This window comes from Carcharhinus amblyrhynchos, chromosome 22, assembly GCF_965287045.1.
Source record: "Carcharhinus amblyrhynchos chromosome 22, sCarAmb.v2.hapA, whole genome shotgun sequence".
In the NCBI taxonomy this organism is placed as follows: domain Eukaryota; kingdom Metazoa; phylum Chordata; class Chondrichthyes; order Carcharhiniformes; family Carcharhinidae; genus Carcharhinus; species Carcharhinus amblyrhynchos.
Genome location: NC_137345.1, coordinates 37,668,295 through 37,690,070, shown reverse-complemented (window position 1 = coordinate 37,690,070; position 21,776 = coordinate 37,668,295). Strand labels below are relative to the sequence as shown.

The window sequence follows — 21,776 nt, the reverse complement described above, 5'->3', positions numbered from 1 at the left end:
CTCTACACCCTAGCTATGACTACAACACTGCATTCTGCACTCTCTCCTTTCCTTCTCTATGAATGGTATGCTTTGCCTGCATAGCAGGCAAGAAACAATACTTTTCACTGTATATTAATACATGTGACAATAATAAATAAAATCAAATAAGAACTGTTTTAACTCTGAATTAACTGTTTCTCCTCACAAACACTGTCAGACCTGCTGAGTTTATCCAGTTTTTTCCATTTCCAATTCAGATTCGCAGCATCCATAATATTTTGCTTTTATTCATCCAAATACTATAGAACCATAGAACATTACAGCACAGAAACAGGCCTTTTGGTCTTTCTTGGCTGTGCCGAACCATTTTTCTGCCTACTCCCACTGACCTGCACCTGGACCATAACCTGAATGATAGATGTGGGGAGATATGACAGGTTACAGAACTGGAACATTAACTCTGTTTCTCTCTGCACAGACGCTGCCAGACCTGCTGAGTATTTCCAGCCGCCGCTGTTATTTTGCTGCACTTGTGGCTGATTCACCTCTTGCCCTCTCAGAGGGTGCCCAGTTTGAAGAGGTTCTGCTCTTATCTCTCGATCCTGAGGAAAGATCAGGGACCTAAAAGGTTAACTCTGTCTCTCTCTCACACACACACAGATATTGCAGAGTCTTTTCCTGTTCTGTCCAGGTGGGAGCAGTTTCCCTGTTTCTATGTGGAGTTGGTGCAGTCACTGCTGTTTAACATTGAATCCTCCCCTTAGCTCTGGGAAGGTGTGTGTCCCTGTGAGAACTAACTCAGCAATAAGCTGTTCAGAAACGGCTGCCAGCCTGGGACTTTCACCTTTAACTCTGTGTCAATGCAGACAATTCCTTCCTGAAGTGTAAGGTGTCAGTGTGTCAGGGTTGAGCTGGGCAGTTCTACCTGTTTCAGTGCCGATCCCTGGAAGTGTCCCTCCCTCTCGCATCTCCTCCAGATCCGCTGCTTTCGTTTCTGTTTCCCGGAAGAATTCCGATGGGCGAAGTGAGCGCACTCCGAGCCTGCAACTTCCCTCCTCCCGGGGCTGCAAATCCGCACAACTTTCCGCAAGTGCCGGCCTGAACTTTAGGAGAGAGAGCATGGCAGATTGTCAGGGGCATTCCAGCCTGCAGCAGGTAAGTGGAGCGGATGCTGCCATTCTCAACCCCAATCAGAAACGCTCAGCAAACCCGACAGCGCCTGTGGAGACACATAGAGAGAGAGAGGGACAGAGAGGGAGGGAGGGAAGAGGGGGGAAGGGGGACGGTCGTGGGGGGGGGGGGGGCGCAGGGAGACGGGGACAGGAGAGAGACAGAGGGGAAAAGGGAGAGAGAGGGAGAGACGGACAGGGACGAGGGAGAGAGAGAGACAGACAGATAGAGAGAGGGGTTGAGAGAGGCAGGGTGAAAGTTTCAGCTCTCCAGCTTTTCCATCCGAGCTGGACATATCTCATTTTCCCAGTGAGAACCCTCACCCCCTGACCTCCCCCGTCCCCAAACCCCTGTCCCCTGGGGCAGCACGGGTGGCACGGTGGTTGGCACTGCTGTCTCACCGTGTCAGGGACCCGAATTCAATTCACAGCTTGAGTCACTTTCTTTGTGGAGTTTGCACGTTTTCCCAGTGTCTGTGTGGGTCTCCTCTGGGTGCTCTGGCTTCCTCCCACAGTCCAAAAGACATGTTGGTTGGGTACTTTGACCATGCTAAATCCTCCCTCGGTGTATCCGAACAGGAGCTGGTGATTAGGGGATTTTCAAAGTAACTTTATTGCAGTGTTAATGTAAATCTAATGTAAAACTAACAAATAAACTTAAAACTTAAAAAAACTGACCCCCCGACCCCCCCCCCCCACCTCCAGACCCTTCCCCAGTCCCTGATCCCCTAGTCTGCTTGTTCATTGACCCTGTGTCCCCAAATCCTCTCCCAACTCCCTCTTCCATCTCCCTGAACCCCGTGTGGTTCCCCCTTCCTTCCACCATCCTCTGGCTCCAGGTCCTTATCCATCCCCGGAACCTCTTTCCCATCTCCCTCACCCTGTGTTCTCATTACCCTCTGCCCCGGATCCCACCCCTCAGCACTTGAGATCTTCAATCTCAGAACCACCCCCCCTACCACCACCACAAGGCCCATCGCCCACCCCACCCCGGACTCCATGAGTCCCAAGGAAATGACACTTGAATCTGAACTAGATGCACCAAATCACTGAAGCTTAGAATGATCACATGTAAACCCATGTTATGAATTGTAATGTAATTGGAAGGAAGGTGGTCCGTGTGCCGTTCGTGATATTCTGCTTTTAAACAGGATATGGAAGTGAATTCATGCAGTCTCAGTGAAGCTTGCAGTGGGAAGTCCCGAGCTCAGCATTTTACTGGGTCAGAATCAAACAGGACGGATGGGGAAGTGGCAGGGCTGGTGTTCAAGGAACTGGGCACTTCCTATCAGGGTCGGAGCCTGCAACAGGGACTGTTCTGGTGACTCAATCCGAGAGAACAGGAACTGAGCCGGAACATCCGTCTCCTCTACATCTGCAGAAGCTGAGGCCAACACCAGATTAATCACCAATCTCATTACCTGCACTCTCCCAACGACACTGTACAATGTCCCTGCTTTGAGGTGTATTCCTCCTGTATATAACTCTGTACATTTACTCTAACCTGCCTGTCAAACAGAACGAGGTACTGATAGATTGCAGAGGATTTCTTGATGTGATGGATCCCATAAACACTAAAATCCTGAAAACTCCCTTACTTATAGAGATATACAGCACAGACACAGGCCCTTCAGCCCAGCTCATCTATACCGACCAAATTTCCTAAACAGAACATTGCTGGTATTTGGCCCATATTCCTCTAAACCTTTATCATCCGTGCACTTGTCCAAATGTCTTTTAAATGTTGTAATTGTACCCACCTCTATCACCTCCTCGGCAGCTCATTCCATACACGTACTACCTTCTGTGTGAAAAAGTTACCCCCCAGGTCCCTTTTAAATCTTTCCCATCTCACTTTGAACCTATGCCATCTAGTTTTGAACTCCCCTACCCTGGGGAAAAGACCTTGGCTATTCACCTTATCTATGCCCCTCATGATTTTATAAACCTCTGTAAGGTCAGCCCTCATCCTCCTACATTCCAGCCTATCCAGCTGTCATTGACCCACAGGACCTGGAGGGCTTTGCAGTTGAGTTGCTCTGATGAACAAGCCTCAGATTTCAATGCAATGCTGATGAACTGTTGCATTGTGGGAGGCCCTGCTACTTAGCTCAGTCACTCAGTCAAGCCCCTGTCTGCCTGTTCGTGTACAAACATTAGATTGGCTATCTGAGGGTAAGACGGGGAAGTCTCCTCATGCCCCGCTTAACATTCCTTCCTAGCCAACACCATGAACTGATTATCTAGTGTGTCAGCTCATTCGGGGTTGTGGGATCTTTCTGTGTAAAATAAATTAATTGCTGCACTTTCCTAAACAACACCAAAAATTCCAATTGAAAGAGAAGATATTGTTAGCAGCACAGCATCTTCGGATGTCTTGAGAATGTGAAAGGTGCTATATGAATGCAATTTGATTTGTTCTTTTGCATTGTCACAATGTCATTTAGAAAAAAATCCTTTCACAGGGTGTGACCAGCCTAGCATTTATTGCCCATCTCTAATTATCCTTCACTAGGTAATAGTGAACTGCCTTTTTGAACTGCTGGAGTTCATATGGTGCACCCACAGTGCTGTTAGGGAGGGTATTCCAGAATTTTGACCAGTGACTGCGAAAGAACAGCCGATATATCTCCAAGTCAGGAGAACTTCCAAGTGGTGGTAATCCCAGGTATCTGCTGCCCTTGTCCTTCTAGATGGTAGTGGTCATGGGTTTGGGAGGCACTGTCTAAGGAACCTTGGTGAGTTCCTGCAGTGCATCTTGTAGGTGTTGCACGTAGCTGTTACTGTGAGTTGGTCATGGAGGGAGTAAATGCTCGTGCTTAGGATGACAATCAAGTGTCCTGGATGGTTTTGAACTCCTCGAGTGTTGTTGCAGCTGCACCCATCCAGGCAAGTGGAGAGTATTCCTTTACACTCCTGGCTTGTGCCTCGGAGATAGTGGACAGGTTTTTGGAGGAGGTGAGTTACTCGTCACAGGATCGCTAACTCTTGTAGCCACAGTATTTATGTGACTAGTGCAGTTCAGTTTTTCGTCAATGGTAGTCCCCAGGATGTTGATAGTGGGGGTATTCAATGATGGTAATGCCATTGAGTGTCATGGGAAGATGATTAGATTCTCTCTTGCCGGTGATGATCATTGCCTGGTACTTGTGTGGCGTGAATATTGTTTAGAAGTTATCACTTCAAAATCTGCTTTTACAAACTCTGGCAGAGGTTTCAGGATTTGTGATACTGTATCCACATTATTTTGGTGATTATTCTTGTGTTGAGGTGACTCACCCTAATGACCTTTCAGTTCCTCAGCCAGAGTTGCTGCACTCTAAACCACAATGGACCAAACCTGCAAGAAGGTGGCTCAGGGCAATTAGGGATGGGGAGCAAATACTGGTCTGTTCAAGGAGGCTCATGCCCTCTGAAAGAAAGTTTAACAAAAAGGGAACACCCAATGGTCCTGAAAAGGTCAGCTTATTTCCCATTTCTCTGGTCAAGAGCAGTGAGGTCAGTTACAAAACTGGAGCTAGGAACATTAAAGTTGGGAACAGGAATATGCTATTTGGCCCAACAAGCATGCTCTACCATTTAGTACGATCATGTTCTGTCCCATGGTGTTGTTATGCATTAGTCATTAAATTAAGGGCGGTACAGTGGTTCCCACTGCTGCCTCACAGTGCCAAGGACCTGGGTCCGATTCCCAGCTTGGAGTCTGCACATTGTCCCTGTGTCTGCATGGGTTTCTCCGGGTGCTCCAGTTTTCTCCCACAGTCTAAAGATATGCAGGTTAGGTGGATTGGACATACTAAATTGCCCTTTAGTGTCAGGGGAACTAGCTAGGGTAAATGCATGGGGTTAAGGGGATAGGATTGTGGTTGGTGTAGGCTCAATGGGCTGAATGGCCTTCTCCTGCACTGTAGAATTCTATGAATCTGAATGGAAGAAGCCCTGTTAATTTGATTGACAGGTACTGATGTCAGACAGAATTGCAATAACTTCACTTGTTAAGGAATGAAAATTGTACATTGTCAGATAGTGTTGATGACTTCACTCTTTGTGGGTGATTTGTTTTCATTCACAGAGGGCTAACAGTTAACCATGCCACGTTCTACATGCAGTCTGGCTGTGATTGGATTGGTCAGCGCTGAAGCACTGGTCTCACTTTTAATGAAACTATCATCAGCTTTGGATTTCTGTCTCCACAGCAAGGGCAAGTGTGTGAAGTGCCAATCCACGGCCCAATGCCAACGGCAGTCTCTCCCTCAATTCAGCCGAAACCAGTTCCCAACGCCGATAGTCGCTCTCAGGGCGAGTTCAGCTACTTGCCCAGGAAGTTAAGTGAGTATTGGTTGCATCAGCGTTGAGTGTGCATGTCTTTCACCGATTGTAAAACTTGACCTCGTGTTCCAGTTGCCACAGTGTCCCAGTCTAAAAACTGACCCAAGTCCTCCTGAAGCTATTGCATCTGGCCAATATCACCACATATACAGCATGTATGTTATATGTACAGAAATGTGTACCCCCATGTGTTGTAATCTGTTCACACATATGTACTCCCCCTGTGTGTTGTATAGGCATCTTTGTTTCATATTGGTTCCTGGAATGTGGGTGTCACTGATTAGGCCAGCATTATTGCTCTAAGTGTCCCTGAACTGAGTGTCTCGCTCAACTGTTTCAGAGGCCAGTTATTGCCTGGGTGATTGCTGCCTGGTGTGCTATGCAGTAAATAAGCCCAAGGTTTTATATCTTTATTATAACACAACATCATCTACATAGGCATAGTTCCAAAATTGGTAACCATATAGCTTACAGAGGGTGATTTTACTACTGTCTCAGTAGTCGACCACATTGCTGTGGCTGTGGAGTCACATTAAGCCAGACCAGGTCAGGACGGCAGATTTCCTTCCTTAAAGGACATTAGTGAACCAGATGGGTTTTTCTAACAATTGACAGTGGTTTCATGGTCATCATTGGATTTTTAATTCCAGATTTTAATTGAATTAAAATTTCACCATCTGCCATGGTGGTGTTCAAACCCAGGTCACTTGGCTCTGTCTATCACTTGCTGCTTATGCTGTTTGGCATGCAAGAGGTCTCTGTTGCTGCTTCAGCAGGTTGACACCTCACTTTTAGGTGTACCTCGTGTTGCACCCTGACCCTCCCAGCCACTGTCCATCCTGCTCCAGGATCTGGATGCTGCTGGCTCGCGGGCTGTGATTTTAAAATAATTCTGTGGGACATGAGTGCCACTGACTGTGTATGCAGGTGTGTACTCCCGTGTGCAGTAATGTGTATGCAGGCGTGTACTCCCGTGTGCAGTAATGTGTATGCAGTTGTGTATTCCCATGTGCAGTAATGTGTATGCAGGCGTGTATTCCCATGTGCAGTAATGTGTATGCAGGCGTGTATTCCCATGTGCAGTAATGTGTATGTAGGCGTGTATTCCCGTGTGCAGTAATGTGTATGCAGTTGTGTATTCCCATGTGCAGTAATGTGTATGCAGGCGTGTATTCCCATGTGCAGTAATGTGTATGCAGGTGTGTATTCCCATGTGCAGTAATGTGTATGCAGGTGTGTATTCCCGTGTGCAGTAATATGTATGCAGGTGTCTATTCCCATGTGCAGTAATGTGTATGCAGGTGTGTATTCCCATGTGCAGTAATGTGTATGCAGGTGTGTATTCCCATGTGCAGTAATGTGTATGCAGGTGTGTATTCCCATGTGCAGTAATGTGTATGCAGGTGTGTATTCCCGTGTGCAGTAATGTGTATGCAGGTGTGTATTCCCATGTCCAGTAATATGTATGCAGGTGTGTATTCCCATGTGCAGTAATGTGTATGCAGGTGTGTATTCCCATGTGCAGTAATGTGTATGCAGGTGTGTATTCCCATGTACAGGAATGTGTATGCAGGTGTGTATCCCCATGTCCAGTAATATGTATGCAGGTGTGTATTCCCATGTGCAGTAATGTGTATGCAGGTGTGTATTCCCATGTGCAGTAATGTATATGCAGGCACGTATTCCCATTTGCTATAATGTGTATGTAGGCGTGTACGCTTACCTTATTTCTTAGTGTCACAAGTACGCTTACATTAAGTTACCGTGAAAAACCCCCAGTTGCCACACTCCACACATCTTTTCGGCTACACTGAGGGAAAATTTAGCACGGCCAATTCACCTAACCAGCAAGTCAGACTGTGGAAGGAAACCGGAGCTCCCAGAGGAAACCCTCGCAGACATGGGGAGAACGTGCAGACTCTGCTCAGACAGTGACTTAAACCAGGAATTGAACCTGGTATATGCAGTCATGTGTATGCAGGTGTGTACTCACATGTGCACTGATGTGCATGCAGGGGGGAATTCCAATGTGCAGTATTTAGTGTGACTTTGAGAGGAGAATCTTCCCAATCAGGAGCAGAAGGATTGTTTTCTAGGGATTTACCAGGATGGTGATTCCGAAGAAGTTGAGTTTTCATTGGATGTGAACAGCTCCACCTGATTAACAATTCAGCTTTTAATGCTGCTATTTGCTACACACGTGGTTTGTTCTCTTGTCTCTGTCATCACCTCCCAGAATCTCTGATCAGCTTCCAGCCTGGCTGCTCTGCTTTATTTTTGTAGTAACTGATCTTTTGTGTACATTAAGGAAGTTTCCAAGAATGTTGATCCCCATCTCAAGCCTGCACAACTTTACATATTTCTCACTTTCCTTGCAGTACATTACCTCCCATAGAATGAACTGGTTATGCCTGTTCTTCATATCCACTTGCCCGGGTAATGTCAGCGTTACTCATGGATGATTAATGGGGAACTGCATTTGGCTCCAACTGCCCACAGTAGGATGGAGGGAATGGGCCAGATTACTCTTCCCTGTATGTTATCCAAAGATCTCTGCTGGAAAGGGGCTGTGGGGGCACGGTACAGTTCAACAACCCATCACGATTTTTGACAAAAACTACACATGACAAATGGACACTGACATGAGAGATGTAAAGGTGTCAGACACATGTGACTGGTATCCTAGCAACACGTCAACACTTGCACGGGAGGAGTGAGAGGAAAACAAACTGACCAGAGGACCTGTAGTGGCAGCAGTGTGTACCATTTACACTGACGCACAGTGGCAGCAGTGTGTATTATATACACTGATGCACAGTGGCAGCAGTTGTACCAAATACACTGGGGCACAGTGGCAGCAGTGTGTATCATATACACTGACGCACAGTGGCAGCAGTGTGTATTATATACACTGATGCACAGTGGCAGCAGTTGTACCAAATACACTGGGGCACAGTGGCAGCAGTGTGTATCATATACACTGGGGCAGTGTGACAGCAGTGTGTACCATATACTCTGGGGCACAGTGGCAGCGGTGTGTACCAAATACACTGGGGCACAGTGGCAGCAGTGTGTACCAAATACACTGGGGCACAGTGCAGCAGCGTGTATCATATACACTGATGCACAGTGGCAGCAGTGTGTACCATATACACTGGGGCACAGTGGCAGCAGTGTGTACCAAATACACTGGGGCACAGTGCAGCAGTGCGTATCATATCCACTGATGCACAGTGGCAGCAGTGTGTACCATATGCACTGGGGCACAGTGCAGCAGTGTGTATCATATACACTGATGCACAGTGGCAGCAATGTGTACCATATACACTAATGCACAGTGGCAGCAGTGTGTACCACATACACTGACGCACAATCGCAGCAGTGTGTACCATATACACTGATGCACAGTGGCAGCAGTTGTACCAAATACACTGGGGCACAGTGGCAGCAATGTGTATCATATACACTGATGCACAGTGGCAGCAGTGTGTACCATATACACTGGGGCACAGTGGCAGCAGTGTGTACCAAATACACTGGGGCACAGTGCAGCAGCGTGTATCATATACACTGATGCACAGTGGCAGCAGTGTGTACCATATACACTGGGGCACAGTGGCAGCAGTGTGTACCAAATACACTGGGGCACAGTGCAGCAGTGCGTATCATATACACTGATGCACAGTGGCAGCAGTGTGTACCATATGCACTGGGGCACAGTGGCAGCAGTGTGTACCAAATACACTGGGGCACAGTGCAGCAGCGTGTATCATATACACTGATGCACAGTGGCAGCAGTGTGTACCATATACACTGGGGCACAGTGGCAGCAGTGTGTACCAAATACACTGGGGCACAGTGCAGCAGTGCGTATCATATACACTGATGCACAGTGGCAGCAGTGTGTACCATATGCACTGGGGCACAGTGCAGCAGTGTGTATCATATACACTGATGCACAGTGGCAGCAGTGTGTACCATATACACTAACGCACAGTGGCAGCAGTGTGTACCATATACACTGATGCACATTGGCAGCAGTTTTACCAAATACACTGGGGCACAGTGGCAGCAGTGTGTACCAAATACACTGGGGCACAGTGCAGCAGTGTGTATCATATACACTGATGCACAGTGGCAGCAGTGTGTACCATATACACTGATGCACAGTGGCAGCAGTGAGTACCATGTACAGTGGGGCACAGTGGCAGCAGTGTGTACCATATACACTGGGGCACAGTGGCAGCAGTGTGTACCATATACCCTGATGCACAGTGGCAGCAGTGTGTACCATATACACTGATGCACAGTGGCAGCAGTGTGTACCATATACACTGACGCACAGTGGCAGCAGTGTGTACCATATACACTGACGCACAGTGGCAGCAGTGTGTACCATATACACTGACGCACAGTCGCAGCGATGTGTACCATATACACTGACGCACAGTGGCAGCAGTGTGTATCATATACACTGATGCACAGTGGCAGCAGTGTGTATCATATACACTGATGCACAGTGGCAGCAGTGTGTATCATATACACTGATGCACAGTGGCAGCAGTGTCTACCAAATACACTGGGGCACAGAGGCAGCAGTGTGTATCATATACACTGATGCACAGTGGCAGCAGTGTCTACCAAATACACTGGGGCACAAAGGCAGCAGTGTGTATCATATATACTGATGCACAGTGGCAGCAGTGTGTACCATATACACTGATGCACAGTGGTAGCAGTGTGTACCAAATACACTGGGGCACAGTGGCAGCAGTGTGTATCATATACACTGATGCACAGTGCAGCAGTGTGTACCATATACACTGATGCACAGTGGCAGCAGTGTGTACCAAATACACTGGGGCACAGAAGCAGCAGTGTGTACCATATACACTGGGGCACAGAAGCAGCAGTGTGTACCATATACACTGGGGCACAGAAGCAGCATGGTGTACCATTTGAATTGCTGCCCATCCAAATTACAATCAGGACACAGGATCCTCATCAATCATTGTTGGAAAAACCTATCTGCTTCATTGATGCCCTTTAGGGAAGGAAATCTGCCATCCTTACCTGGTATGGTCTATGTGACTCCAGAGCGAAGGCAACGTGGTTGATTCTTAACTCCCCTCTGAAATGGCCAAGCAAATCACTTAGATCAAAGGCAACTGGGGAATAAAAAAGTATTTCATATCTACATCTGATATCTTTCCCCAAATGTCATACATATACCTCTGTTATATATATTGTCTTATACATATACCTATCTGTCATATATATATCCATAATCTCTTGCCTATCTATCTATATAATCAGACTAATGTATCTTTATATCATACTTATAGATAGTATTACAGACATGGGAACCAAAGAAATTGATATTTATCATGTAATTTTGAAATTTGAAATCATCTCCTTTATAAAAGCATTTATTCAGGACTTTTACAATTTACTGTTGAAGGTATTCCGTTCTTGGCCAAAATACTGTGTTTGTCAGAGAGTGTCAGAATACGAAGATAATTAATTGCTGTGTCATTACTCGAACTTAGTATTAAGTAGTCGCCGTATATGTGATGCATTTATATTCCTGTAACATGGGTGCACAACATTGTTTAACAGTCAAACTTGGAAATGTTTCAAGCAGGAAGTTGCTGCAATCGGCAGAAGACCTTTTAGTCAGAATCATAAATTCCACCTGCCTTAGATGAAGGAGCTTGTAGAGGCACAGACGCTCTGTAATGTACCAGGAATTGGCCCTGGCTCTCAGTAACACTGGCTTCTAAATGCACACAGGCTCACAGTTTAAAAGTTTATTTATCAGTGTCACAAACATTAACACTACAATGAAGTTAGTGTGAAAATCATCCAGTCGCCATACTCCAGCGCCTGTTTGGATACACTGAAGGAGAATTTAGCATGACCAATCCACCTAACCAGCATGTCTTTCAGACTGTGGGAGGAAACTGGAGCACCCGGAGGAAACCCTCAGAGACACGGGGAGAATGTGCAGACTCCACATAGTCAGTGATCCAAGCTGCGAATCGAACCTGGGTCACTGGAACTGTGAAGCAGCTGTGCTAACTACTATGCTACCACGCCACAGATGGACACTGGTTCACATCTAGTCATCAGCTGAAGCATTAGCATTGACAGTGCTAAGTCACAGTGATGCAAACAGTTTCAATCAACAACACTACTTTGCAGATGGACTGATCACTGGTGAGGACACTGGCTCATACAGTGTCACTGGCAGTGACTCACACAGTGACACTGGCTCACGCAGTGTTACTGGCACGTGCTGTGTCGCAGGCACTGGCTCATGCTGTGCTGCAGGTGCTAGCACTCGCCGTGTAGGGGGCTCGCGCCATGTCACGGATTCAAAAAACATTTTGAAAGTTTGTCATTGACTGGAAATTTTTTTGGGAATTCCATGTTCCTCTGAAGCGTGTTCTACTTACTCATTTCCATTTTTGAGTGGTTTGTAAACTAGGGCCTTTACCTGAATAGTGCTGCTTTCATTTTTATTTTAGCGCATTTGTCAAGAAACACACTGTCCTTGCACATGCTCAGTCTTTGTTTGAACAAACAACAAAACAGCAATCCATTGACCCCTCTCTGTACTTGAAAACTACATCCCATCTTCAACATCCCTTTCCTATCCCAACTCTTACATCATGATTCTGCTTCCTAAATCTATCCGTCTTTTCTGGAACTCCATTTCTGAATCCATGTAATCAGATTTTTGTCCCTGCCGCACTATCAAAATGGCTCTTATCAAATTTACAAACTGGATGCAAGGTGACTGTGACCCTGATAAACTATTCTTCCTTTTCCCTCTCAACCTGGCTTCAGCCTTTGACCATACTAACCTTGACCATCCTCTCCACTGTTGTCCAGCTGGATGGGAGCACATGTGCTTGTTTCCGTTCTAACTGATCTAACCATAGTCACAGTGTCTCTTGCACATTTCTGCATTGTTATCTCTGGTGTTTCCGAGGATCTATTGTTGGCCTTCTCCTCTTCCTCATTTATAGGCTGCCCCTCGGCCACATCCAAAGGTGTAGCATTAATTTCCACATGTGGTTGATGACCTAGCTCAACCTCGCCAGTATCTTTCTCACTCCCCCAGCATTACTAAATTGATCAGAATGCTTATCTGGCATCCAGTATTTGATCAGCAAAAAAATTCCTCCAGCAAATATTGGGAAGACCAAAGCCATTATATTCAGTCTTGCTCTGTACATCTCAATACCATCCCATCCCTCTGTATATCATCTCTCCATCCCTCTCACCATCACTCCGTCCCTCTCACCATCGCCCCGGCCCTCTCACCATCGCCCCGGCCCTCTCACCATCGCCCTGTCTCTCTCACCATCACCCTGCCCTCTCACCATCGCCCCGATCCTCTCACCATCGCCTCCTCCCTCTCACCATCACCCTGCCCTCTCACCACTGTGCCTCCCTCTCTATACCAACTGTCTGAGACTGAACCATATTGCTTGTAACCTTGAAGTCATATTTGACCAGATCTCCACATTAATGCTGTCAAATTCCATCTCGGTTACGTTGCTTGAGTGCACGCTGGCCCAGCTCATCGGCTGCAGAAATCCTCGCCCAAATCTTTGTTCCTTCCATATTTGGGCAACCAGCTGCTCTCCGGTGCTAATTTCCCACATTCTCTCCTCCATAAACTTCAGCCCTGCAAAACACTGCTGCCTGTGCCCTATCTCACACCAAACCCCACTCACCCACACTCCTGTGCCCTATCTCACACCAAACCCCACTCACCCACACTCCTGTGCCCTATCTCACACCAAACCCCACTCACTCATCACTCCTGTGCCCTAACTCACACCAAACCCCACTCACCCACACTCCTGTGAACTAACTCACACCAAACCCCACTCACCCACACTCCTGTGCCCTAACTCACACCAAACCCCACTCACCCACACTCATGTGAACTAACTCACACCAAACCCCACTCATCCACACTCCTGTGAACTAACTCACACCAAACCCCACTCACCCACACTCCTGTGCCCTATGTCACACCAAACCCCACTCACTCATCACTCCTGAGAACTAACTCACACCAAACCCCACTCACCCACACTCCTGTGAACTAACTCACACCAAACCCCACTCACCCACACTCCTGTGAACTAACTCACACCAAACCCCACTCACCCACACTCCTGTGAACTAACTCACACCAAACCCCACTCACCCACACTCCTGTGCCCTAACTCACACCAAACCCCACTCACCCACACTCCTGTGAACTAACTCACACCAAACCCCACTCACCCACACTCCTGTGAACTACCTCACACCAAACCCCACTCACCCACACTCCTGTGAACTAACTCACACCAAACCCCACTCACCCACACTCCTGTGAACTAACTCACACCAAACCCCACTCACCCACACTCCTGTGAACTAACTCACACCAAACCCCACTCACCCACACTCCTGTGCCGTAACTCACACCAAACCCCACTCACCCACACTCCTGTGAACTAACTCACACCAAACCCCACTCACCCACACTCCTGTGCCCTAACTCACACCAAACCTCACTCACCCACACTCCTGTGCCCTAACTCACACCAAACCCCACTCACCCACACTCCTGTGCCCTAACTCACACCAAACCCCACTCACCCACACTCCTGTGCCCTAACTCACACCAAACCCCACTCACCCACACTCCTGTGAACTAACTCACACCAAACCACTCACCCACACTCCTGTGAACTAACTCACACCAAACCCCACTCACCCACACTCCTGTGCCCTAACTCACACCAAACCTCACTCACCCACACTCCTGTGCCGTAACTCACACCAAACCCCACTCACCCACACTCCTGTAAACTACCTCACACCAAACCCCACTCACCCACACTCCTGTGAACTAACTCACACCAATCCCCACTCACTCACACTCCTGTGAACTAACTCACACCAAACCCCACTCACCCACACTCCTGTGAACTACCTCACACCAAACCCCACTCACCCACACTCCTGTGCCGTAACTCACACCAAACCCCACTCACACACACTCCTGTGAACTAACTCACACCAAACCCCACTCACCCACACTCCTGTGAACTAACTCACACCAAACCCCACTCACCCACACTCCTGTGAACTAACTCACACCAAACCCCACTCACCCACACTCCTGTGCCGTAACTCACACCAAACCCCACTCACCCACACTCCTGTGAACTACCTCACACCAAACCCCACTCACCCACACTCCTGTGAACTAACTCACACCAAACCCCACTCACCCACACTCCTGTGAACTAACTCACACCAAACCCCACCCACCCACACTCCTGTGAACTAACTCACACCAAACCCCACTCACCCACACTCCTGTGAACTAACTCACACCAAACCCCACTCACACACACTCCTGTGAACTAACTCACACCAAACCCCACTCACTCACACTCCTGGGAACTAACTCACACCAAACCCCACTCACTCACACTCCTGTGAACTAACTCACACCAAACCCCACTCACCCACACTCCTGTGCCCTATCTCACACCAAACCCCACTCACCCACACTCCTCTCCCCTCAAACCAAACCCCACTCACTCATCACTCCTGTGAACTAACTCACACCAAACCCCACTCACCAACACTCCTGTGAACTAACTCACACCAAACCCCACTCACCCACACTCCTGTGCCCTAACTCACACCAAACCCCACTCACCCACACTCCTGTGTCCTAACTCACACCAAACCCCACTCACCCACACTCCTGTGAACTAACTCACACCAATCCCCACTCACCCACACTCCTGTGCCCTAACTCACACCAAACCCCACTCACCCACACTCCTGTGAACTAACTCACACCAAACCCCACTCACCCACACTCCTGTGCCCTAACTCACACCAATCCCCACTCACCCACACTCATGTGAACTAACTCACACCAATCCCCACTCACTCATCACTCCTGTGCCCTAACTCACACCAAACCCCACTCACCCACACTCCTCTGCCCTAACTCACACCAAACCCCACTCACCCACACTCCTGTGCTCGCTGACCTACATTGGCTCCGAGATAAGCAATGCATCAATGTTGAAATTCTCATCCTCATTCTCAATTCTCTCCATGGCTGTGCCTGTCCTGTCTTCGCAATCTCCTCCATCCAATGAACCCTCTGAGCTGTGTGTTCATTTGAGAATTTCGAATACTAATCATTCGACTATTGGTGACTGTGCTTTCCACTGTAAGGACATTAAATTCTGGAATTCACTCCGTAAACCTCTCCGCCTCTCTTTAATCCTTGCTCCTCCAACCCTACCTCTTTGATCAATCTTTCTGAATATCTCCTTGTTTAGCTTAGTGTCCAATGTTGCTTTATAACTCTGCTGTGAAGCATTTGTGAGTGTTTGCTATTACAGTCACAGTCAGAAACATCCATAGAATTAATAGAATCCCTACAGTACAGAAAGAGGCCATTCGGCCCATCGAGTCTGCACCGACCACAATCCCACCCAGGCCCTATCCCCATATCCCTATATATTTAACCCACTAATCCCTCTAACCTACTCATCTCAGGGCACTAAGGGGCAATTTTTGTTTAGCATGGCCAATCAACCTAACCCGCACATGTTTGGACTATAGGAGGAAACCGGAGCACCCGGAGGAAACCCACGCAAACACGAGGAGAATGTGCAAACTCCACACAGACAGTGACCCAAGCCAGGAATCAAACCTGGGTCCCTGGCGCTGTGAAGCAGCAGTGCTAACCACTGTGCTACCATGCCACCCATACTTCATAAATCTATTCCAGGCCTGTGGGAGTTGATTTTATTTTATTATTTTCACATATATTGAGATACAGTGAAAAGTATTGTTTCTTGCAAGCTATAAAGGCAAAACATATAGTACTTTGAGTACATTGGAGAGAGGGAAAGGATAGCGTTCAGAATATAGTGTCACAGTTGTAGCTAGGGTGTAGAGAAACATCAGGTTAATATAAGATAAGTCCATTCAAGAGTCTGATGGCAGCAGGGAAGAAGCTATCCTTGAGTTGGTTGGTATGTGTTCTCAGAGTTTTGTCTCAATGGGAGAAGGTAGAAGAGAGTATGTTCGGGATGCGTAACGTCCTTGATTATCTTGGCTGCTTTTCCGAGGCAGTGGGATGTATAGACAGAGTCAATGGATGGGAGGCTGGTTTGTGAAATCGACTGGGCTATGTTCACAACCCTTCATAGTTTCTTGAGGTTTTGGACAGAGCAGGAGCCATACCAAGCTGTGATACATTCAAAAAGGGTGCTTTGTATGGTGCATCTGTAAAAGTTGGTGACAGTTGTAGTGGACATGCTGAATTTCCTTAGCCTCCTGAGAAAGCAGAGGCTTTGGTGAGTTTTCTTAACAAAGCGTTAGCATGGAGGGACCAGGACAGATCGTTAGTCATCTGGACACCTAGAACTTTGAAGCTCTCAATCATTTCCACTTCATCCCTATTGATGTAGAGAGGGTTATATCCTCCACTTCGCTTCCTGAAGTCAATGACTATCTCCTTCATTTTACTGACATTGAGGGAGAGACTATTGTCACACAGTTCACCAGATTCTCTATCTCTTTCTTGTACTCTGTCTCATCATTGTTTGAGATCTGACCCAATGCAGTGGTGTCATCAGCAAACTTGAAAATGGAGTTGGTTGGGAATTTGGCCACATAGTCATAGGCATATAAGGAGAATAGTAAGGGGTTGAAGACACAACTTTGGGTTTTCTTAAACCTTCTATAGTCCCAAGAAAAGAAGGACAGGGATCCAGACAGCAACCCATTGTCAACCTCCAATCAGTGTACAATGTGACATGCTTGTGGACTCATTCAATAACTGTCGTGCTACGAATTTTTAATCTTTATTCTCTTCTTAGCCATAGAGCCCATACTGTGCAGAAGGAGGCCACTCAACCCATCAAGTCTGCACTGACTAAATAAAAAGAAAGTCTCACGTTTTAGACAATTGGAATGGGCCCATGTCCAGCTTGATTAGCTTCTTCCCCATTCCTGTCAGTAAATAGATACTCATTTTCAAACTTATCCTCCTTGGCCCCCTTCTCAATCTGGATTGATTGCCTCTGGCTGGATGCTTGCTATCTGCTCCAGGACCTCTGCCAGCACTGATAGCACTTGGAGTCATTCGATCTGATTCATTCTACTTTTCTTTTCCTTTCACTGGTTTGTGAGTTTGTCTCTTGCTCACAAGATGACTCTTCAATGGACAGTTTACTGCATTGAGTTTCATTATAAAAACTGTTGTTCCCACACTATATACCTAACAATTTCACTTCAAGTTATTTCAGTGGCTTATATGTAGAGAAAGCTATTTTTTAAAGACTCCTTAAGGAGTGCTGGATACACCCAAAGGATCGGGAGTTTCCTGCTTGAATCAGGTAAATGACCAGTTGGGTTTGTGCCAAGCACTGACATTTACTTGGCTAGCTGAGAGCATTGCATCATTGAGGCAGCAAAAGATTAACCAAGCCAGCCCTTTGAAATAGGCCAAACCCTCCTTACACAGCCAGGAAATATATAGGCGGAGAGACATTACAATCAAAATGAATGGCATGTGTCTGATTATAGGCCAGTTACTCTTACTTCAGTGGTCAGTAAGTTAATGGAAAGGGTCCTGAGAGATAGGATTTATGACCATTTGGAAAGATGCAGTTTAATCTGGGATAGTCAGCACGGTTTCATGAGGGGTAAGTCCTGCCTCACAAATTTGATTGAATTCTTTGAGGAGGTAACTAAGTGTGTAGACGAAGGTAGAGCAGTTGATGTCATATACATGGATTTTAGTAAGGCGTTTGATAAGGTTGCCCATGGTAGGCTCATGAAGAAGATAAGGAGGTGTGGGATAGAAGGAAATTTGGCTGATTGGATAAGTAACTGGCTGTTTCATAGAAGACAGAGGGTGGTGGTGGAGGGAAAATTTTCAGACTGGAGGCCAGTTACCAGCGTGTACCACAGGGGTCAGTGCTGGGTCCTCTGCTATTTGTGATTTTTATCAATGACTTGGAAGAGGGGGCTGAAGGGTGGGTTAGTAAATTTGCTGATGACACCAAGATTGGCGGAGTAGCAGATGAGGTGGAGGGCTCTTGCAGGCTGCAAAGAGACATTGATAGGACGCAGAGCTGGGCCAAAAAGTGGCAGATGGAGTTTAACCCTGATAAATGTGAGGTGATTCATTTTGGTAGGACAAACTTGAATACAGATTACAGGATCAATGGCAGAGTTCTAAGGAATGCGGAGGAACAGAGAGATCTTGGGGTTCGTATCCACAGATCTCTGAAGGTTGCCACTCAAGTGAATAGAGAAGTGAAGAAGGCGTATAGTATGTTAGCATTTAGTAACAGGGGGTTTGAGTTTAAGAGCTGTGGGGCTATGCTGCAACTATACAGGAAGTTGGTGAGACCACATTTGGAATATTGTGTTCAGTTCTGGTCACCTCACTATAAGAAGGATGTGGAAGCATTGGAGAGAGTGCAGAGGAGATTTACCAGGATGCTGCCTGGTTTGGAGGGTAGGTCTTATGAGGAAAGGTTGAGGGAGCTGGGGCTTTTCTCTTTGGAGCGGAGGAGGATGAGAGGCGACTTAATAGAGGTTTACAAGATGATGAGAATGATTGATAGAGTGGATGTGCAGAGACTATTTCCTTGGGTGGTTGTAGCTGTTACTAGGGGGCATAACTATAAGGTTCATGGTGGGGGATGTAGGAAGGATGCCAGAGGTAGATTCTTCACTCAGAGAGTGGTTGGGGTGTGGAATAGACTGCCTGCTGCGATAGTGGAGTCAGACACTTCAGGGACTTTCAAGTGGTTATTGAATGGGCACATGGAGCACACCAGAATTATAGGGAGGGGATAGCTTATCTTGGGATTGGACATAGCTCGGCACAACATTGAGGGCCGAAGGGCCTGTACTGTTCGTAATGTTCTATGTTCTATGATCCATGAACCCAAAGCTCGTTGGGCCAAATGGCCTCCTTCTGCACTGTAGGGACTCTCCGATTAGAAGAGGATTTTGATGGTTGACGGGACCCGGTATGATGTTGAGTGATCGGTCAGGTTCTTTTTAGATTGTTTTGTAGAGGGTATGACACAACTGAGTTACTGTCCAAGCCTTTTCAGAAAGAGCTTAATAGTCTGAATCACATGAAGGCCAGACAGAGTAAGGACAGCAGATTTCCTTCACTAAAGGATGTTAGTGAAGCAGGTGAGATTTTAACAATTTCGTAGTTTCTTGGTTACCAGAAGTGAGTGTGTTTTAAAGGCTGGTGGTAGTGTCAATACAGGCTGGGTATTCCTGTAACACTGGATGTGTTTTGATCTGTAACAGAAACTCAGCCTTCTCTGTGGAGCAAGGCAGATGTTATGCAGTGGCTGAAGTGGGCGGAGAGAGAATATTCCCTGCGATTTATTGAGGAAAACAAGTTTGAAATGAATGGAAAGGCCCTCTGTCTGCTTACTAAAGACGACTTCCGGTACCGGTCGCCCAGTTCAGGTGAGAACTACACAAACTTTCACTGGGAATTTGTTGCAATTGTTTGCTGCTTGGGATATATTGAAAATGGGGGGAGTAACACAATGTACCAGCCTGGGGTGTATGAGGGAATATCAGGTATATGGAGAGAATAGGTATATGGAGAGAAATGTGTGCCAGTCTGGGATATATCGGCTATAAGGGGAGAGAAGCACAGTGTATCAATCTGGGATATATCAGGATATGGGGAGAGAAGCACACTGTATCAGTCTGGGATATACCGGGTATTTGGGGAGAGAAGCATAGTGTATCGATCTGGGATATACCAGGTACATGGAGAAAGTAGTACAGTGCACCAGTCTGGGATATATCAGGTAAATGGGGAACATAGCACAGTGTACCAATCTGGGATATATTGAGTAAATGACGAGAGTAGCACAGTGTACGAGTCTGGGATATACTGGGTATACGGGGAGAGTAGCACAATGTACCAATCTGGGATATATCGGGTATATGGGGAGAGAAGCACAATTCACTGATCTGGGATATATCGAGTAAATGGGGAAAGTAATATAGTGTATCAGAATGGGATATACATGGGGAAAACAGCACAGTGTACCAGTCTGAGGTATATGGAGAGAGTAGCACAATGTCCCAGTGTGGGGTGTATGGGAAAAGTAGCACAGAGTACCAGTGTGGGATATACCAGGTATATGGGGAGAGTAGCACAGTGTACAGATCTGGGATATATCGAATATATGGAGAGAGTAGTACAGTATACCAGTCTGGGATATACCTGGTAGATGGGGAGGGTAGCATAGTGTACCAGTCTGGGATATATTGAGTAGGTATGTAGTGTGAAGATCGCAAGTGGCAGGAGGTTGGCAGGGGACGGCGAGGTTGGTGAGTGGCAGGAGTTGGCAAGTGGTGGTGTGGCAGGGTGGCGAGGATCATGAGTGCTGATGGTCAGATAGTACTCTTGATGTAGAATAGAAGTTGACTCATAGAATCATAGAATCTGATAGTGCAGAAAGAGGCCCTTCGGCCCATCAAGTCTGCACTGAACACATTCCCACCAAGGCCCTACCCCCATATCCCTACATATTTTACCAACTAATCCTTCTAACCTACACATCTCAGGACACTAAGGGGCATGATTGATAATGTTGCCAAAGTGGAGCATGTAAGTGAGAATGAGAAGGGGGATCTCTTAGATTTCCAAGGTGATCTTCTGATCTGGGAAGAAAATCCATTAATAGAAATATTCTGTTGTACAATGAGATCAGAAAGAATGGGCCCAGGTGAGTGCAGACCACCAAAAGGTTGGTGAGTTCGGACATTGGGAGTTTGCCATGAATATGTAGAGATTAAGGGTGGAATTTTGTGAGATTTTTTCTAAGTGATAAGCTGGCGTGAAAATGGGGGAGTCCCCGATCTGATTTTTCATCCCCAATCTTATGCACTCCATCAGTCACAAAATGATCTGGACAGTTTCCAGTGGATTGGCTTAATTTGTCAGCCTTCCTGTAGAGACCTCTGATCCTGCACACGCTCGATATGAAGCGCAGAGTCTGACATAGAGAGAGAGCTGTGAGGCACCTGTTACTGCAGGCAGCTTCAATCAGTTCTCCCCACACCACAATCACGGGGCCCATGGCCCTACAACGCATGGGCATCTAAACCCCCTGTCATCCAAATTGCCCCACCCTCACGTTCCGACCGATTGGGTCCCCCCACCCCTGCGATCAAATC

General features: G+C 46.9%; 1 protein-coding gene across 1 annotated transcript in view; it reads left to right on the top strand.

Moving 5' to 3' along the window:
* Nucleotides 1–692: 692 nt before the first annotated feature.
* The window catches only part of LOC145356865 (transcription factor ETV7-like), a 62,588-nt gene continuing 41,504 nt past the window's right edge, over nt 693–21,776 (top strand). Inside the window, exons 1-3 of the mRNA XM_080209823.1 lie at nt 693–1,137; nt 5,348–5,480; nt 19,881–20,045. Of these exons, the coding sequence (XP_080065949.1) occupies nt 1,102–1,137; nt 5,348–5,480; nt 19,881–20,045 (334 nt within the window). The 5' untranslated portion in view covers nt 693–1,101. The remainder of the gene's footprint in view (nt 1,138–5,347; nt 5,481–19,880; nt 20,046–21,776) is intronic.